The sequence below is a fragment of the Lynx rufus genome, unplaced genomic scaffold (genome assembly GCF_022079265.1).
Source record: "Lynx rufus isolate CCGP_SWC_20201006 ecotype Redwood Valley unplaced genomic scaffold, mLynRuf1.p SCAF_16, whole genome shotgun sequence".
NCBI classification, from domain to species: domain Eukaryota; kingdom Metazoa; phylum Chordata; class Mammalia; order Carnivora; family Felidae; genus Lynx; species Lynx rufus.
The window spans coordinates 57,772,033-57,790,555 of NW_025814830.1; the positions used below are offsets into that span (position 1 = coordinate 57,772,033).

General features: G+C 55.7%; 1 protein-coding gene across 8 annotated transcripts; it reads left to right on the forward strand.

Annotated features, from left to right (window-relative positions):
* The first annotated feature begins 334 nt into the window (after nucleotides 1-334).
* DEF8 (differentially expressed in FDCP 8 homolog) lies at nucleotides 335-17,095 on the forward strand. 8 transcript variants are annotated; one of them, XR_006961947.1, is made up of 12 exons: nucleotides 632-3,718; nucleotides 4,280-4,413; nucleotides 5,622-5,719; nucleotides 8,457-8,606; nucleotides 9,506-9,647; nucleotides 10,955-11,119; nucleotides 11,668-11,795; nucleotides 11,984-12,097; nucleotides 12,672-12,752; nucleotides 13,548-13,688; nucleotides 13,830-14,755; nucleotides 15,017-15,096. XR_006961947.1 is itself a non-coding variant. In XM_047078998.1 (12 exons), exons 1-12 carry the CDS (start codon nucleotides 3,594-3,596, stop codon nucleotides 14,201-14,203), a joined length of 1,401 nt encoding a protein of 466 aa, XP_046934954.1. In that variant the 5' UTR covers nucleotides 635-3,593; the 3' UTR covers nucleotides 14,204-15,110. The 8 variants fall into 8 exon arrangements, 7 of the variants coding, with proteins under 7 accessions (XP_046934957.1, XP_046934952.1, XP_046934950.1 ...); XM_047078998.1 differs by having other exon boundaries at nucleotides 635-3,718; nucleotides 13,830-13,939; nucleotides 14,191-15,110; XM_047078999.1 differs by having other exon boundaries at nucleotides 635-3,718; nucleotides 13,830-13,939; nucleotides 14,552-15,110.
* The last annotated feature ends 1,428 nt before the right edge of the window (nucleotides 17,096-18,523 follow it).

Here is an 18,523-nt window from a genome sequence, read left to right on the forward strand (position 1 = left end):
GATTCTGTGTCTCCCTCTCTCTCTCTGCCCCTCCCCTGCTGGTGCTCTGTCTCCGTCTCCCTCTCTCTCTGCCCCTGCCCGGCTCCTGCTCTGTCTCTGTCTCTCTGTCTGTCTCTGTCTCTCTCTCAAAACGAATAAACATTTAAAAAGATAAACCATGACTTCTGTGATTACAGGGAACACAGAAAATGCAGCACCGCGCCGCGCCGTCTGGAACAGGGCGGGCGAGGCCTCACCCATTTCCCGGAGGCGGACGTGGAGGCTGCGGGCTCGGCCGCCTGTCATGAGCCTCCGGGCCGCAGGCGGCAGCAGCGGGCGGCGGCGGCTGCACTGTGGCGAGGGCGGCGGGCGGGTTCCAATGTGGCGAGGGCGGCGGCGGTCAGGTGAGCGGCGGAGGGGGGAGTCGGGGCGGGCCGGCTGAGGGGCGGGGGTGCCGGGGGTGCGGGGAGCAGGGGCGCTCGGCCCGCGGGGGCTCTCTCGGCCGGCCGCGGCGCCCCCTGCCCGAGGGCGCGGGGGACGAGCGACGGGCCCCGGACCCCCGCCCCCACCCGGGGCGGGATCCACACCCGACGGGTCGGGGCGCGCACCCTCCGGGCCTCCCTCCGGCGCAGAGGGCGTCGGCGACCCGCGCTGCGGTCCTCCGCGGCTCGGACGCGTTTATCACCCGAGAGGGGGAATGCCGCCCCCCCCCGCCCCCCAGGTGACGGTGTCACCGCTTCCGGCCTCGACGTGGGGCCCGCGCCACCTCCCAGGACTGTGCCACTGTCCGCGAATGCTGGGCCGCGCCGAGCCTCAGTTTCCTCGCCTGTGAAATGGATGCGCGCCCGCCGCGGGTTCGCGGGGGTCCCCAAAGTGTGGCCTGTTGTTGTGAGCCAAGTTGGGGAAGGTGCCTGTTCCCGAGGCGGCCAGCGGCCACTCCGCCGGCGTCAGTGGCAGACAACCCCCCTCCAGCTGTGGCGGGGGTGACGCTAGACCCTTTTTGGTGGCTGTGCCCCAGGCAGGACACCGAGGCTGGCGGAGTCACGAACCCCGAGCTTTATCCTGAAGTCCCCTTGATTGCGAACTCGCGTTGTCCTCCCCTCACTTCTGCCAGAGAAGGGTCGTCTCGGAGGAGGGCAGAGGTGGATAGTGGGCTTAGTGGCTTCCTTTCGCTTTCCTTCCTTTCGCTCAGTCTCCTCCCTCCTGCCTGTTCCGTGGGAGGCCAAGCCTGAATGTGGGGGCAGGGCTCTCTGAGGGGTGAACCCGCGGGGCGCGGTGTGTGGGTCCGAGTCAGCTGCTGTGTGGCTGCGGTGGCCCAGTATGTTGGGACATCACCTGCCTGTGCTCGGCAGCCCTGAGCGAGGCGTGATTCTCCAACCTGGCAGGAGAGAGACTGAGGCTGAGGGATCAGGGGACCCTCCATCCATCCATCCATCCATCCATCCATCCATCCATCCATCCATCCGTGGCCTCTGTGCCAAGCCTGGAGCCGGCACTACCCCTAAGCAGGCAAATGAAAGATGCTTTTCCAAGGGAGCTTCCAGCCCAGAGGAGAGGTGCTCAGAAGAGCACAGGTGTTCCTGCCTTTGAGCTGCTCTGGCCATATTTTAAAATGCTGGGAGGTTTCCTGGGGGTTGGGCTGGGCATCATGTGATGACAGTGACAGTTTGGTTAGGAGCACCTCTAGGCTGTGGGCTCTCCTGCCATATTTAACTACATACTTGGTCCTTCTACCCACCCCAGTAGGTAGGTATTCTCCCTTATTTGTGGGCAAGAAAATGAGATCGTATAGCTCATCACTGGGAGGCCCAGAATGTAAATCAGGGCCGTATGATTCTTAATAACATTAGGAACAATGATAATGATAAGTTGTAGCTGATATTTATTGGATGCATGCTGCGTGCTGGCCAGGATACTCAGACCTCTGTATTTAATCTTTGTGATAATCCTATACAGCGGGTACTATTATTATCCCTATTTGAAACATGAGAAATCAAAAGCAAAGAAAGGTTGAGGCATTTGCCGGAGACCATGCACGTCAGCTGGGAGCTGGCAGAGCCGGGATTACGAATAGCACCAATTCGTTTTATTACCACAAGGCGCTCAGGGCGGCCAGACAGGGTCTGTTTTGGATGTAAGAGACAGAAATCCCTCTCCCAAACTGAAGTTTATGTCTGTCTGATTTGAATGAAGCCTGGGGGTGAAGCAGCTCAGCGTTTCTACATCACAACCCAAGGTGGCTACTCTAGCTCCACCCATTACCTCTGCATCCCAGGTGACCAGAGTTAGAGCTGAAGAGGGGCAGTGCCTCCTTTTAAGAACAATTCTCCTGAGATCTTTCTGTTTAAATTCTATCGGTCTTAACATAGTCACATGAGCACATCTAGCTGTAGGGATGCTAAGCCAAAAATCTAGCTCCCCCACAGTCAAAGAAAACACAGACCTGGATAGTTGTTAAAAATAGTAAACACAGATTTTATTGAGGGCTCTTGCAGTAGGGGAAAAGAGCCGTTGGTCTTGAACCCAGTTCGACACCGAATACGACATGGGCAAGTGGGAGTTTATAGCCAAGGAGCAGCTTAAAATCATTGCGTGGAAACTTAATGCGGGGGAGACGTCAGGGGCGAGGGGAGGATTCTGGCTAAACCCACCCGACAGGATCTTTGCTGAGGGCAAGCCGGAAGATCAGATGTCACCTGGGGGTGACACCAGATGTGAGGCTGACCAGGCATCAGAGTGGGGGACTCTTGCTAAACTCAAACAGCAGGGTTTTGTTGAAATTGGATTTTACAGGAAGGGCACAGGTGGGCCTGTGATAGATTTTGGGAGCCTGACTCAAGTCTGGTCAAGTAAAGAATCTTTGTCACTGCTTGGGGAGAAGAGGTGAAGGAGTATGGCCCTTCCTGCACCCCGGAGTCCTGCTTCATAGGACACTGTGGCCCCTGCCATTTGGAGAGGCACCAGGCATGGGGGCCCAACCACCCTGTGTGAGCCGCCCCAAGCTGTCAGGTAACAAGAGAGAGGAGGCTTAAGCCCATGGCACCTGTAATTTCCCGTGTTTTGACCCAGGGGCAGCCAGTCAGTGGGTGCCGGTTTCTGCCGGACCAGAACTCCTGACCCACATCCTCCCTCCAGAGACCAAACAGGCAGGACAGGTCTCACAGTGTGGGCGTTTCTGACCCAGATGCAGGACAGCGGCCAGCACTGGGCAGGGGTGGGGGGTGACTTACCAAGGCCATCCGTCTGGGCTCAGTTCTCTTTCTTTTGCAGGGGGTGCAGATAGGGGTCACAGGATTATCCTTGATAATTGCAAGTTATTTCAGACTAAATGGCACGAAGAAAGCAACTAATACCTGTCACTTTCTACAAAGCTGTTTTGCAAAACATCTGACTTGCTGTCACCCTGGAGGCAGGGAGAGGCTAAGGAATGTGGCCCCGCCTAGGAAGGAAACCCCTGACCTCACCAAAGCCCCTTTCTCCCTGTCGGAGGCCATCAGCCCTGTGTGTTCTGGACCGAGCCCTCGGGAGGGGAAGCAGCACCAGGTGGTGAACTAAGAACTTCCTCCCCCTTCCTGGGAGCCCAGGGTGTGGGGCCATGCCCTGACTCAGGCCACATGGAGCCTCGGTGGGAATCCAGGCCAGGGAGGTGCCACCCTTGCCGACATGATGATTACCGAGCGATGCCGGGGTCTCCTCTACGTGGCCAGCAGAGAGCTGGAGCTCCGAGGGCCCTGGGAAGGTGGGTCCTGCCCAAGGCCACGCTGCGGGTGGCCGAGCAGGCCTGGGCTCTGGGCTCCAGAGGGTACAGCACTGTGACCTCTGGCAGTCTTCACCGGTGGCTCCGCTCAGGGGCTGTGGTTTTGGGTTGCTCTGACAGAAAGGGAGCATGCACGGCTGGTTGGGGCCGGAAGTAAGGAACCGGGTCCTGGGAGGTGGTGTCTCACGGGGGCAGCCAGGCCTTTCTTCCAGCTGGACTGGGGATGAACGAGGCGTCTGGGAGGCGAGGCGCCCTCGGGTGGGTCGTCCCCCTGTCCTAGCTCTGCTTGTGTCACCTGTGGGATCTGAGTGGGTTGCTGTTACTGAGGGGGTGCTGCCGCTGGGGCCTGCGTGAAGGGGCTGAGCTGGCTTGGGGCCGGGCAGCAGACGGCACCTGTGGTGTGGGGGTGCCCCACCTGGCCCCTCCTGGGGAGGGGAAGGAGGCCAGGCATCCCCTCTGAGACCCCAGGAACTCGGGAAGGGGACGGCAAAGCAACGAGTGTGGGAGCCGGGCGGTCGTCTCTGCCCCCCTCTTCCTCTGCAGGTGGGATGCTATGGAATATGATGAGAAGCTGGCCCGGTTCCGGCAGGCCCATCTCAACCCCTTCAACAAGCAGCTGGGGCCAAGGCAGCATGAGCAGAGGGCCAGCGAGGAGGCCCCAGACTTCGCTTCTGAAGGCGGGTGCTGGGGGGAGGCCTGCGTGGGCAACCTGACCCCTCACATTGGGCCCCCCCCTTCCTAGTTCCTCTTGTGGAGCACGCTGGCTTTCCCATGGAGCTGGGCTCGTGCTGGCCACTTCCCTTTTGTCCACAGCACAAACCACTTCCCACCTGTTCTTTAGTTTACTTATCTCTGCCCCTCCATGAGAACGCACAGTCCTGGGGCACCTCTGTGGCTCAGTCGGTTGAGTGTCCGACTTCAGCTCAGGTCATGATCTCTGTGAGTTCGAGGCCTGTATCAGCCTCGCTGCTGTCAGCAGAGCCCATTGTGGATCCTGTGTCCCCCTCTGTCTGCCCCTCGCCCACTTGTGCTCTCCCCAGAATAAATATTCACACACACACACTCCCGAGGGCAGGGATTTGTGACTGTCTTGTCACTGCTGTGCCCCAGGGCCCAGCACATAGCAAATGCTCGTTAAAGGAACACTTGGAGCGTAAGCTCAGAGCTGAGGTCTCATCAGGGAGACGTTGGAACGCGCTGAACAGAGGCCCAGCCAGCAGCTTGGGAGGTCAGGAGGGTGCGAGCTCTACGAACGGCAGACTGAGTCACCTCGGGGTATGCAGGGTGTGTGTGGGCTCGCGCGTGCGCACACAGAGGTCTCCTACCATTAGGAATTCTGTTGTTCAACCATCTAGCAGCCTTCAACCCATATACACATACGCAAAGTATGCCTTAGAAATTGGGGTGTTTTTCTGATACCGTTTTGTACACCTCTTCTTGGCACTATGTGTGTCTTTCCACCTCTTTTTATTTTTCTGTTTATTTTTTATTTTAGAGAGAGAGAGAGAGAGAGAGAGTGCATGCAGGGGAGAGGGGCAGAGGGAGAGGGAGAATCCCACAGGCAGGCTTCACACTTAGTGCAGAGCCTGACGTGGGATCATGACCTGAGCTGAAAACAACAGTCTGACGCTCAACCTCAACCGACTGAGCCACCCAGGGTCTCCCCACCTCATTTTCTGGAAAGGCTCTCTCTTATTTGTAAAGGATATGGGTGCCTTTGCAAATGCAAACAGGGCAGCTGCAGGGCAGGGCCTGGTTCCCCTCCGCACCTCCTGTGGGCTTCTGCCATCTCAAGGGTCTTTCCCACCCCAGCCTACTCCTGGTGGAAACACAGGTTGATTTTTCCTTCTCTCTCTGCTGTGCTCCACCCCTGCATCCACTCCAGAGGCCCTGCCTGAGTTGCCCCCTGGAGAGCCAGAATTCCACTGCACTGAGCGAGTGATGGATCTTGGCCTTTCTGAGGACCACTTCTCCCGCCCTGTGGTAAGGTTTGGGCCTGGGCGAGCCCCTGAGGCAGGGGGAGCTGGCCATTTTCTTGTCTCCCCGCCCAGTCCACCTGAGCTGGGGCTCCTGGGCCTTGGACCTGAGACCACATGACAGCTGAGTCTCACCCTGAAAACCTGCTTGGGAACCAGAGATGGGCTGACCTGGGGTTTGGGGCCTGGAGCTGCTCTTCCTGTGTTGGGCCTTCCCCCTCCCCGTGCTCCAGGTTCCTCTGAGGCAGATGTGGTTCCTTGTGGGGTCCTAGGGAATCCTGCAGCTGTGCAGCAGGGTGAGGGAGGGGAGGGGTCCTCCTGCCCATCTCCACTCAGCTCTGCAGGGCCATTCTCCTCCGTTCGATATTTTGTTCCGTGGAAACTTTTCGTTTTGTTTTGTTTTAATTAAAGGGCTCTAATGATTTCTTTTTTTTTTTTTTTTTAATTTTTTTTCAATGTTTATTTATTTTTGGGACAGAGAGAGACAGAGCATGAACGGGCGAGGGGCAGAGAGAGAGGGAGACACAGAATCGGAAACAGGCTCCAGGCTCTGAGCCATCAGCCCAGAGCCCGACGCGGGGCTCGAACTCACAGACCGCAAGATCGTGACCTGGCTGAAGTCGGACGCTTAACCGACTGCGCCACCCAGGCGCCCCTCTAATGATTTCTTTTTAAAAAGTTTGAAAATCAGAGTGTCTGTGTGGCTCAGCTGGTTTAAGTGTCCGACTCTTGATTTTTGCTTGGGTCATGATCTCATGGTTCAGGAGTTTGAGCCCTGCATCGGGCTCTGTGCTGACAGTGTGGAGCCTGCTTGGGATTCTTTCTCTCTCTCTCTCTTCCCTCTCCCACTTTCATACTCTCTCTCTCTCAAAATAAGTAAATAAACCAAAAAAAAAATAAAGTTTGAAAATGTTTTAGTTTTATGCAAGGTATCCTCAACTTAAAAAAATTGTTTTTTAATGTTTATTTATTTTGAGAGAGACAGAGCGCAAGGGGAGGGGGTAGGGACGGAGAGAGAGAGAGGGAGACACAGAATGTAAAGCAGGCTCCAGGCGCCATCCGAGCTGTCAGCACAGAGCCCGACGCGGGGCTCAAACTTACCAGCTGTGAGATCACGACCTGAGCCGAAGTCGGATGCTTAATCGATTGAGCCACCCAGGCCCCCTGTGTATCCTTAACTTAAAAAAAAAAAAAAAAATGTTTATATATTTTGAGAGAGAGAGAGTGAGTGCATGCCGGAGCCAGGGAAGCGCAGAGAGAGAGAATCCCAAGCAGGCTCCACGCTGTCAGTACAGACCCTGATGCAGCCTCGGTCCCATGAATTGTGAGATCATGACCTGAGCTGAAATCAAGAGCTGGTTGGTTGCTCAACCGCTCAACTGATGGAGCCACCCAGGCGCCCCAGTATCTTCAGCTCTTATTTGAGAGAAACATAGTAACATTCAAATGTAACTTAAGTCAGGGGCGCCTGGGTGGCTCACTTGGTTGAGCGTCCCTTTGAGCGTCCGACTTCGGCTCAGGTCATGATCTCACGGTCTGTGAGTTCGAGCCCCGCATCGGGCTCTGTGCTGATGGCTCAGAGCCTGGAGCCTGCTTCCGATTCTGTGTCTCCCTCTCTCTCTGCCCCTTCCCTGCTCATGCTCTGTCTCTGTCTCAAATAAATAAATAAATAAATAAATAAACGTTAAGAAAAAAAAATTTTCAAATGTAACTTAAGTCAAAAAAGATTCACCCAGAAGCCCCCAGTTCTCACTGACGTTTTATTTCGAATATGGTCTTTAAGTTTTACTGGTACGGATATGTATTTCATGAAAAAAATTTTGAGCCACTCCTATGGGCCGCCCACTGAGATCCAAGAGTAGGGGTGTCACCTTCTCTTTGCCTGGTCTCCTGGCGAAGGGCGGCTCCTGAGGGCAGCTGTCTTTCCTGGTGTGGGACCTGCCTCAGCTCCCCAGCCCAGTCTGCAGCCTGGTCTCCTTCCACGGTGGCAGCAGTGTCCTGAGACTAGGGGCTTTGCTGGGCCTTTGCCCTGGGTCCTTGTGAGGTGCTGGGGCCAGGGGTGTGTCTCTGGGCTTGGTGATTAAGCTAGAGGCCACTTCCTCTCCTTCATGACAGGCCAATTGTCGTTTCCCCAGCTTTCATCCAAGAGGAAACTCTGTAGAAGTAAGGAAAATAGCATAGTGACAAAAGTGATTCGATTTCTCTATTTTATTATTTTTTATTTTTAAAATTCTTTTTTTATAGCGTTTACTTATTTATTTGGGGGGGGCAGAGAATAAGCAAGCAGGGGAGGGGCAGAGAGAGAGGGAGACACAGAATCCGAAGCAGGCTCCAGGTTCCGAGCCGTCAGCACAGAGCCCGATGCGGGGCTCGAACTCATGAACCGTGAGATCATGACCTGAGCCGGTCAGACGCTTAACTGACTGTGCCACCCAGGCGCCCTGCAGTTCAATTTCTGAAAGAAGGAAGTTGTGTTTTGAAAAACATCCTGAATCAGGTTTTCAGGGGCCTGTGAGTAGACAGGTCCAGCTGGGGGTCTGGTTGCATGGGGTGGTTCTGACCTGTGCTGTTCACTTTCCTGGGCCTTGAGCAAGTCCTTGGGCCCCTCTTGCCAGGCTCCAGTTTCTCCATCTAGGCGAGTGAGGAGCAGGGAGGTCTGCTCTGGGCTTCACCTTCACGTGGAGAGCGTGCACGGTGGGCATTTGATGCAACCTGATGCCTGCCCCCCCCCCCCCACTGGGCAGGGTCTCTTCCTGGCCTCTGACATTCAGCAGCTGCGGCAGGCCATCGAGGAGTGCAAGCAGGTGATTCTGGAGCTGCCCGAGCACTCGGAGAAGCAGAAGGATGCCGTAGTTCGGCTCATCCACCTCCGGCTGAAACTCCAGGAGCTGAAGGTGTGTGCTGACCTACCTACCATGGAGGCTGAGGGGGGAATGTAGGAATCTCCCCTTCCAGATGCTGAGGGGCTGAAAGGGTGGGCCCTTGCCCCTTGTGGAGGCGATTTCTCTATTATTAGTCTGATCTTGATTGGCCAGTCCTGGTCACATGCCACCTACTGGAGCAAGTAAGTGAGGTAAGGCCTGCCTCGAACCTCATTACCTAGAGTTGGTGGGTGTGTGTGGGGGGGTGGTTCCTGAGGATTTTGCAAAGGGGACAGTGGTAAGGGTAATGGATTCTGGAGGCCAAAACCCATAGCTGTCCTTGAAGTCCTTGAGTGTGTGCACTCTTTAGCTTGGCTGCCATTGGGTCCCTGACTGGCTCATGAATCCCTGGGAACTTAGAAACTAGAATATTCACTAGGATATAGGTAAGGGTATGGTAACAAAGATGCCCCCAAATCCAGTGGTTTAAAGGAGTCAGATGTATACTTTTACTTATGTAGAAACCCTATAGGTGGCCTAGAGCCCATACGGCAGCTAGTGGTGTTGGGGATCCCAGGCCCTCCAGTCCTTGTGAGAATCCAAGATGGCCTCATGGCACTTTGGGTCTGTACTTAGCAGAGAAAACGTGGGAGGGGGGAGAAGGCCATGTCACTCCTGCTCACACACCCTTGGCCCTAACATGGTCCCAGGACAGCACCTAGGTGCAGGAGATGTTGGGAAAATCAGTCTGTGCTCTGGGTGGTTCAGGCCTGACTCATCACTGGCGATTTCTTTCGCTAAAGGGAAAAGGGACGTTGTGACGTTGGGGGAGCTCACAATATGTGCTGTAAACGGTACCTGGAGGAACTAGCCCCAGGGGCTCATGGGAAGGGAAAGGAGTTACAGCAGGCTCACCTGTCTGGTCTCTCTAGGACCCCAACGAGGACGAGCCCAACATCCGAGTCCTCCTCGAGCACCGTTTCTACAAGGAGAAGAGCAAGAGTGTCAAGCAAACCTGTGACAAGTGCAACACCATTATCTGGGGGCTCATTCAGACCTGGTACACCTGTACAGGTGGGCTGAGCCCCAGACCTGCTCCTTCTGGGTGGGTAGTCCTGGTCCCCAGGGCAAGGCAGAGACCTTCAGCCCTGCTGCCATATCTGGGCTGTGTTCCAGTGAGTTCTCTGCAGTGTGCTCAGTATTTGCTGAGCCTGAGGAATACTGGGCATAAAACAAGGGACAAGAGACTCAAACTCCTGCCTTTATCCGGCTCACATCCACGTTCGGCTTTCTAGTATAGTAGCCACGAGCCACACGTGAACTCAAACTGATTCAAGCAAGTAACGATTTAGTTCCTTACTAGTGCTGTCTACGTTACAAGTGCTTAATGGCCACATGAGGCTGGGGGCTGCCATATTGGTCAGTGCAAAGAAAACGTTTCCATTATGGCTGAACATCTCTATGGACGGTGCTGTTCTGAACGAGCATATGGTGTGTTAGACAGTTGAAGAAACGTAAGGAAAGAGAATAGCGTAGGTCAGGGAGTGTGATGGGTGTGACTTTAGGGTGGAATAAAAAGGCATCACGTGACATTCAAGCAACACTTGGAAGTCAGGGAGCAAGTCAAGAGTATATGTGGGGAAGGATGCCCCTGGTGGGGGGGACTTGGCTTGATACACTGGCTGGTGTGTGTCCAGTGTCTTCCGTGTGGAGCAGAGCAAAGTGTGGCTGGGCCATTGCATCGGAGAGGAGGTTGGTAGAGGTGGGCTCAGAGGCGACCAGGTACTTTCTCTAAGTGCACCGGGGGCCGTAGGTCGGTGCTGGACATGCTTAGGTTTTAACGAGATCACTCTGGCTGCTGAGCTGAGCACCAGCTGAAGGAGAAGTGCAGAGATGGACAGGGAGGATGAAGGCACTCTGATCGGGGTGGGGCTGTTTTGGAGGAGAAGAACCCAGGTGCAGCACTGCCTGAAGGGCTGGAAACGGGCATAAGAGTGGAGTTGAGATGATTTACAAATTTTAGTCTCAGTAGGTGGAAGGTTGGAGTCACTGAAACGCGAGGCGGGAAAACCGTGTGTGGGAGGTGGGTTTGTCAAGGAAGAATGAGAATTCCATTTAGACTGAGCGAGTCTGATGCCCTTCAGGCATCCAGGTGGGAATGGCCGGTGGTCTGGAGTTGAGGACGAAGGCCCGCACGCACCCACAGGGCAAGGCTTGGGAGGGGGCCTGACAAGGTCTTTCAAGTTCTGGGGCCTGCGGTGGGGCCTGGAGAAGCTCTCAGGTCGATGTGGGAATCGGAGTAGAGCTGAAGGCCAGTCCAGGCTGCAGGATCCCCTCCCTCCCCCGTCTGAGAGGCACGTTGCTGGTCCTCCCCACCCCAGGCTGTTATTACCGCTGTCATAGCAAGTGCTTGAACCTCATCTCCAAGCCCTGCGTGCGCTCCAAAGTCAGCCACCAAGCGGAATACGAGCTGAACATCTGCCCCGAGACAGGGCTGGACAGCCAGGATTACCGCTGCGCGGAGTGCCGGGCGCCCATCTCTCTGCGTGAGTGCCCCCGGAGAGAGCAGGGCGCAGGGTGAGGGAGGCTGCTCTGGGCAGGGTACCCGGCCAACAGCTGTGAGAAACTTGGATCAGTCAGACGCTAAGGACGGCTTGGCTCCTGTGGATGGTGTCCTGCTCTCTCTCCTTGAGGAGTGAGAAGGGGCTGCTACTGGTGCCTTTTCTCTTCCCGCTCAGCAGACCGGGCTCCCGCCTGGGTCACGTGGGAGTGCTCGCAAGGCTGCCCTGCTCCAGCCTCCCCTGCTCCAGCCTCCCCGGCGGCCCCAGCGTCACAGGAAGCCCGCCTGGACGGGAAAAACGGCATGATAGTCACTCGCTCGTGCGCCATGTCAGGCCTTCTTCCAGAGAGTTACTGATGTTAATTTATGGGGTCCTCTCAGCAGTCCCGTGGTGGGGGTTATCGCCCCGTTTTACTGATGACAAAGCTGAGGGTAGCCGGGTGCCTGATTTGCTTCAGGTCTTGGGGCTCAGAAGAGGTTGCGTCAGGTCTGGAGGGTGGCTGTTTCCCTGTATGTGGCCCCTTCCTTCCACAGGGGGCGTGCCCAGCGAGGCCCGGCAGTGTGACTATACCGGCCAGTACTACTGCAGCCATTGCCACTGGAATGACCTGGCTATCATCCCTGCACGAGTTGTGCACAACTGGGACTTTGAGCCGCGCAAGGCAGGGGCAGGAAGGGGGGTGGGGGTGGGGCTCGTATACAGGCTGAGTGGGGAGGAACTGTAGCCCCAAGGACGGAGAGCCAGTGCTCAGGCCTGGGGGGTGGGGGGAGCGGATCTTGGTCCTGGGGGCGGGGGCGTGGGGGGGTAGTATGTGTAATGCTGGAGGTGCCACTCCATCATGTCCCCCAGGTGTCCCGCTGCAGCATGCGCTACCTGGCACTGATGGTGTCTCGTCCGGTCCTCAGGCTCCGCGAGATCAACCCTCTGCTCTTCAACTACGTGGAGGAGCTGGTGGAGATCAGGGTGAGGTTGGAGGGGGCAGGGTGGACGTTGTTCTCCCCACCTCCTCCTCCTCCTCCCCCCCCCCCCCCCCCCCCCCGTGTCCTGGGAGGAGAGATGCCACCTGCTGAGGGCTAGTGAGGCCCCTTGGCTATCTTTAGGGTTAAAGACACTAGAGCAGTGTCCGGTCACAATGACAGTAGGCCCAGAGGCAATTTGAAATTTTCTAGTAGCCGCCTTAAAAGTAAAACGCAGGTGAAATTAAATTTAACAATATATTTTATTTGATCCAATGTATCCAAAAGATTATTGCAACATAATTAACGTACTACATTATTGAGATGTATTGCATTCTTTCTCTTTTTTGTGCAACGTGTCTGAGGATGAATGCATCTCAGAGTGCAGTTGGCCTGGACGCTGTGATTTGAACTTGAGCTCGGCTGCAGCTCTCAGATCTGGGGGCATCCCGGGGGATGTGACCTAGGGGATGTATCCTGTCCCCTCTTGACCTGGAGTGCCAGCCCCCTCGGCCACCCAGATGTGCCAGGGTGCAGCTCCGCCCTGGCCGAGAATGCCCACCGGCCCCTCTCGTCCTTAGAAGCTGCGCCAGGACATCCTGCTCATGAAGCCATACTTCATCACTTGCAAGGAGGCCATGGAGGCGCGTCTGCTCCTGCAGGTCAGGCCACTGGAGCGGGAGCTGGGGGTCCGGGGTCGGGGAGGAGGAGGGCACATGGGAAACAGAGAGCCAGGGCAATGAGGACACGCTGTGCCCAAGACTTTTTCAGACGAGTCGATAGCTTATGTGTGCTGTGCATTTGGCACAGGGTCTCCCAGACTCCCAGGGGACGTGAGGTCTTCAGTAAGCAAACAGGCATTCTGCCCACAAAAGCGTTCTCTGATTACGTCCGTGCGAGAGACACTGGGAGAAGCAGGTATTGACCTGAATCTCCACGCAGCGGACCAGGCACAGGCGTGGAGCAGGCACAGGCCTGCCCAGGCAAGACTGACCACGAACACACTTTTCCAGGCTCACTTATTTGTTCAACAAATATTCGGGGGTATTCACTGTTCTAGATCCTAGGGAGCAGGGAACAAAACAGGTAGGGATCCTTGCTCTCACTTCAGGGAGCACCCTTCGGGTGGGGAAGAAAAATAAGCAGAACGTCGGGGCGGGGGTTGAGGTCTGTGGATGAGATACGGCAAGGAAAGGAGGTGCAGAATGTTGGTGGTAAACAGGGCCAGGGCCGGGAGGAGGTATGGCATGCTGGGCAGAGGCGGGGTGTGCCCGCTGTGTTGGAAGCAGCAAGGTGACCGGTGTGGATGGTGCAGGGGGTGCTCTCTGGGGCCCAGACACCCTCTGCAGCCTGTTGCTTCCATGAGCACCCCTAGGGCCCAGATGTCGGGAGTGTCGGGGTGGGCAGTGGAAGGGGCCCTCACCTGGTATTGGGGTCACGGTTGCTGGGACCCACAGCTCCAGGACCGGCAGCATTTTGTGGAGAACGATGAGATGTACTCTGTCCAGGACCTGCTGGATGCGCACACGGGCCGCCTCAGCTGCTCGCTCACGGAGACCCACACACTCTTTGCCAAGCACATCAAGCTGGACTGTGAGGTGGGCCCCCTAGCCCGGACCAGGGGGCATCGCCCTCTGCTCCCAGTCTCAAGGGCAGGGAGGATGGGAAAACAGCTTGGCCCAGTGTGCCCTTCGGAGCATGCGCTGACCTGCCCCCCACTCTCCACTGTTGCCCCCCAGCGGTGTCAGGCCAAGGGCTTCGTATGCGAGCTCTGCAGAGAGGGTGATGTGCTGTTCCCCTTCGACAGCCACACGTCCGTGTGCACCGAGTGCTCTGCTGTCTTCCACAGGTTAGTGTGGCTCCGACCCACCCTGAGGCCAGGTGAGGGGGCCACCTGCCACAGTGGGGGGCATTTAGGCTCAGGTCTTTGCTGCCTGATTTTCAAAGCCCTTGGCTTTGATCCTAGATACAGGGTTAGACCCTGATGTGAACTAAATTCAAAGTTCCCCTGGGAACAAGCACCTGTGGGGCTGGGGAGGGTGCTGCAGCCCGGACCCCAGGTGTGCACACGGTGTCTGACCTGCTCCCATTTTCCACCAGACCTGAGACGTAGCAGAGGCCAGAGCTTCCTAGACTTCCTGGTTCCTGGCACCCTCAGTGTCCTGGTGATTTTTTTTCAAACATCCCTAGGCCGAAAGAAATACCAACATTTTTATTAAGTACTTAGATCCAAACAACTTAAGCATTTGTGACAAAAAGACTTAGTGGGTTGTTTGGAAAAAGAACACACATATGTTGGAAGAAAAATAATTTAATTCTCTAAAAAGCGCAGTCACTAATACTAGGTGATGCCTGCTGGGCCCTGCGTGACTTCTCACACTGGACTCAGATGGCCACCCCCCATTTCTGTCCCCCATTTCTGTGCCATGGGTTTTTGCCTGGCACTTGCTGTTTGTCCTAGCGTCCAGTGACACCGTGGAACTGGGATTGCCGTCACCGTAGCAAAAACACATGCTGCAGGCGTGGATTCCCTTGAGCTAGCAGTGTGTGTGCCGTGTGACAGATGTCAAGCATTGCTGTGTCACCACCAAATCTTAATAGTCCCCGGGACCCTGTGCCCCCCAGTGCCCTGGGCGGAGGCTCGGCACAGTGGTGGCAAGCACAGGTAGGGAAGCCGAGCGGTGAGAGCGCCCAGCGGATGGTAGCCAGCGGTCAGGTGTGGACCCTGTGGGAAGGCCTGCGCTGAGAGCCGGATCGCAGGCCCGGTAGACACATCTGGGTGCCTACCTGGCTTCTGCCCTTTGGGAGAAGGGGGATGTTAGAGCCTGACTTAGGAAGCCTGTGAAGGCTCGGCGGTAGAACTTCACATGCAGGGAGCCCGGACCTTTCCTAGGGCTGACCCCCTGTCCCCCCCCCCTGCCCCCAGGGACTGCTACTATGACAACTCTACCACGTGCCCCAAGTGTGCCCGGCTCACCTTGCGGAAGCAGTCACTCTTCCAGGAGCCTGGTCCAGATGTGGACGCCTAGAGCAGCAGGCACCCCCCCCCCCCCAAAGCCTTTCTGGCATCCAACCTGCTGGTCATTGCCAAAGTCAAGGTGTTTTTTGTGTTCTGGAGACCCCAAGGGTGCAGCCCCTGGACGTGTCCCTTGTGCTGGGCCGGAGGGGTGTAAGCAGCACCATGAGGCCCGTCATCTGTCTCCCAGGCATTTGCTGGGATGTGGTGCAGCCTGGCTCTTTGCTGGGTGTGCTGCTGTGAAGGCTTCAGGGCTCCGTAAGCAGGGGAGTGGGCAAAGGGCGTCTCACCTCCCCGGTGGCAAAGAGCCTTGGGGCCGAGGCTGCTGGGCTTTGGCCACCCTGAAAACCCAGAGAGGACTTTGTGGGAGTAGCCAACAAACCCTGGGGATGCTGGCTACATACACCCAGACTTGGCCTGAGGAAAATCTGCAGTGGATGATTTGGATCTACCTGGAGGCTCCCATCCCCCAGCCCCTTGTCTGTTTGGAGACTTCTAGTTGTCTCTGGCTGGGGTCGTCCACAACTGTCTCCTGAGGGCTCTGCCCCTGCCTCTTGAGGTTCTGTCTCTAGGTTCTCCTCTGACAGGACCAGCCCAGGGGTTACCTGTTCTGTACAACGTGGAGGGAAGGGGGCCGTGGTCTCTTCCTCCTACTCCCCCCGCCGCTGCTCAGCCCAGCCTACCCTGGTGCTCCAGGCTGGGTGGCTGGGGGTCCAGTTGGAAGAGGCTGTCCTGCTTCCCGGTTTGGAGCAGGGACTATGCCCCTGCGGGAATTCTAGGTTAGGCAACGGGGTTGGCAGCAGTAGGCCTGTGTGGCTCTTCTGGGAACTCTCTGCCTGAGGAGCTCCATGCTGCTGCCACAGTGCCTGCGGAGGGCTCCGGATGGCCCAGAGACCACCAGCCAGTGGTCTTTTGCTTGGGGCCTGGAGGTGCTGGGAGTATTTGCTCAAGGGAGCTTTGGGCAGGAATCTTAGAGCCCATGCGGGAAGCCTGGAGCACAGGATGTGGAAGGTCCTGTACACCAGCTGACAAATGGGACCCTCAGGCAGAAGGTGAGAACCCACAGGTTCTTCGCTGGGGGAGCCACAGTCAACCTCGGTGTTTGCAGGGACGTTTTGTGCTTTAGAGACCTTGCCATTGAGGGGGGAGTCCTGTGGGAAGGGGACATTTCAGGATGTGGCTCTCCAGCCTTTTGTGCCCTCTTGCCCAGACTGTGGTCAGCTGTTGATGCACATGGTTGACATACATATGTGGTGGGGGTGGGGTGGGCAGGGAACATGGCCACTTGGGTATCCATCACCTTTGGCTAGGAAACCCAAGAGGAGATGCTTCAGCCAGCAGAAAAGTCGGCTTAGCCTGCTGGAGGACCAGAGGGGTGGCTAAAGACCGTGTCCCCTCCTCCTGGCTCTTCTGCGCCATCAGAAAAGCCTCCGTTGGTGGCTTTAAGCAATCCTCTCGCTGAGTGTTCTGATCCGCCTTGGGGTAACAGTGAGAAGCAAACATTGGTGAGGTTGGGTCAACAGGTCCCTGCCCTGCTTCCCCTTCCTCTCGAGGGCTGAAGAGGGGCTTAAGGTCCAGATGCCCTTTTCCTGCACCCCCAGATCCACACATTTTCCACCACTGCTTTCCATTTCTGTCAGAAGGATACTGGCCATTCCCGGCTTTACCGCGTAATGGACGTCACATCATTGTAGTTACAGTCACCACGTCCATAGAAAGCGTTAATAAGTTGCCATCTGCTGGACGAGGAGTTGGCCCCCTTTTCTTTTTAACAACCCCCATTCCCTCCTCCCCCAATATCGCCATCTTCCCCTTCTGGATGACCGAGTCTTTAAACAAGATCACGTGTGGGTCTTGGAATCCAAGCACTGTAGCCAGAACCCACCAAAGAGCCAGTTTGCACGGCCAGCGCTTCACAGAAAAGCAGCAAGGGACACCTGGTTGTACTGACGCCATAGCCGCTGTCTCATTAAATCTGTGTTCTCTAGACTCTTGTGTGTGTGGTGAATTGGGGACAAGACAGGATTTATTGACATGCAGACCAACTGCAGCCTTCCCCATCCAGTGGGGCCAAAGGTGATTTGGTTTGGGGAGTTTGTGATGAGTGTCAGAGGGCTGAGTGTATGGAGTCCCCTCAGCTCCGTGTCTATGAAAGATGAAAACACATAACTTGGGGTTGTTCAGGCTCTAGGAAGCATCGAGCACTGAGCCTGGCGTGCAGAGAATGTTCGGTAAGTAGAAACTGTGTCTTCTGGAGTCCTCATGGTTGAGGGATTATCTCATAACCCAGTGGAATCAGCGGGAAACCGGCTGATCATGCAAGTCACATGTCCAGCTCCTGGCAATCTCTTTCACAAGCTAGACCCACAGAAGGGCCCTCACTGCAACTCAGGACCATTCCCATTGCCCTGGGCTTCAGGAGAACCCTAACTGCCCCTCTCCCAAATTACATTCAAGCCTCTGTATATGTACATTCTTTTCAGAGAGATGATCTACAGTTTTGACCAGGATCTCAAAGGGGCCATGACCCAGCGAATATAAGGAATCTTCTGATAAGACTGTAACCCTAACCCTAAAGAAACCAGAGAGCTCTATGGGCGCAAGCGGAAGGGAGGGAGGAATGGTGTGGGAGGGCTGTTTGTGGGCCTGGTCTTGGCATATTTGAGCACACACCTCCAACTACAAGTAACTAAAGCTATACTTTGGATACTTGATGTAAGATGAGTATGTTTTCCCTCTCTTTTAGGTGATGAAATGGTATTTTCTTTTTACCATTAAATTTTTTTTAATGTTTATTCAGTTTTGAGAGAGAGAGAGAGAACATTAGCAGGGGAGGGGTAGAGAGAGGAGATACAGAATCTGAAGCAGGTTCCAGGCTCTGAGCTGTCAGCACAGAGCCTGACATGGGGCTCGAACTCACAAACCGTGAGATCATGAACTCAGCCAAAGTCGGATGCCCAACTGACTGAGCCACCCAGGAGCCCCTCTTTTATCATTTATATATCGGCAAACTTAGATATACAGAACCATTGCAAAAACATTCCCATTTACCTATCTCCTGGATTCCCTAAATATTTTTTTTTTTAGCATTTATTTATTTTTAAGAGAGAGAGACAGAGCACCAGCAGAGGAGGGGCAAAGAGAGAGGAGACAGAATTTGAAGCAGGCTCCAGGCTCCAAGCTGTCAGCACAGAGCCAGATGCGTGGCTTCAACCCATGAACCGCGAGATCATGACCTGAGCTGAAGTAGGACACTCAACCGACTGAGCCACCCAGGCACCCCTGGAGTCCCTAAATATTAACATTTACCTCATTTGCTGTATTCTTTCTGTGTACGTGCACATTTCTTTTTCTGAACCATTTGGCAGGGAGTTTCAGAGATGATGCTTCTTTGCCTCTAAATACATGCGTCTTCCT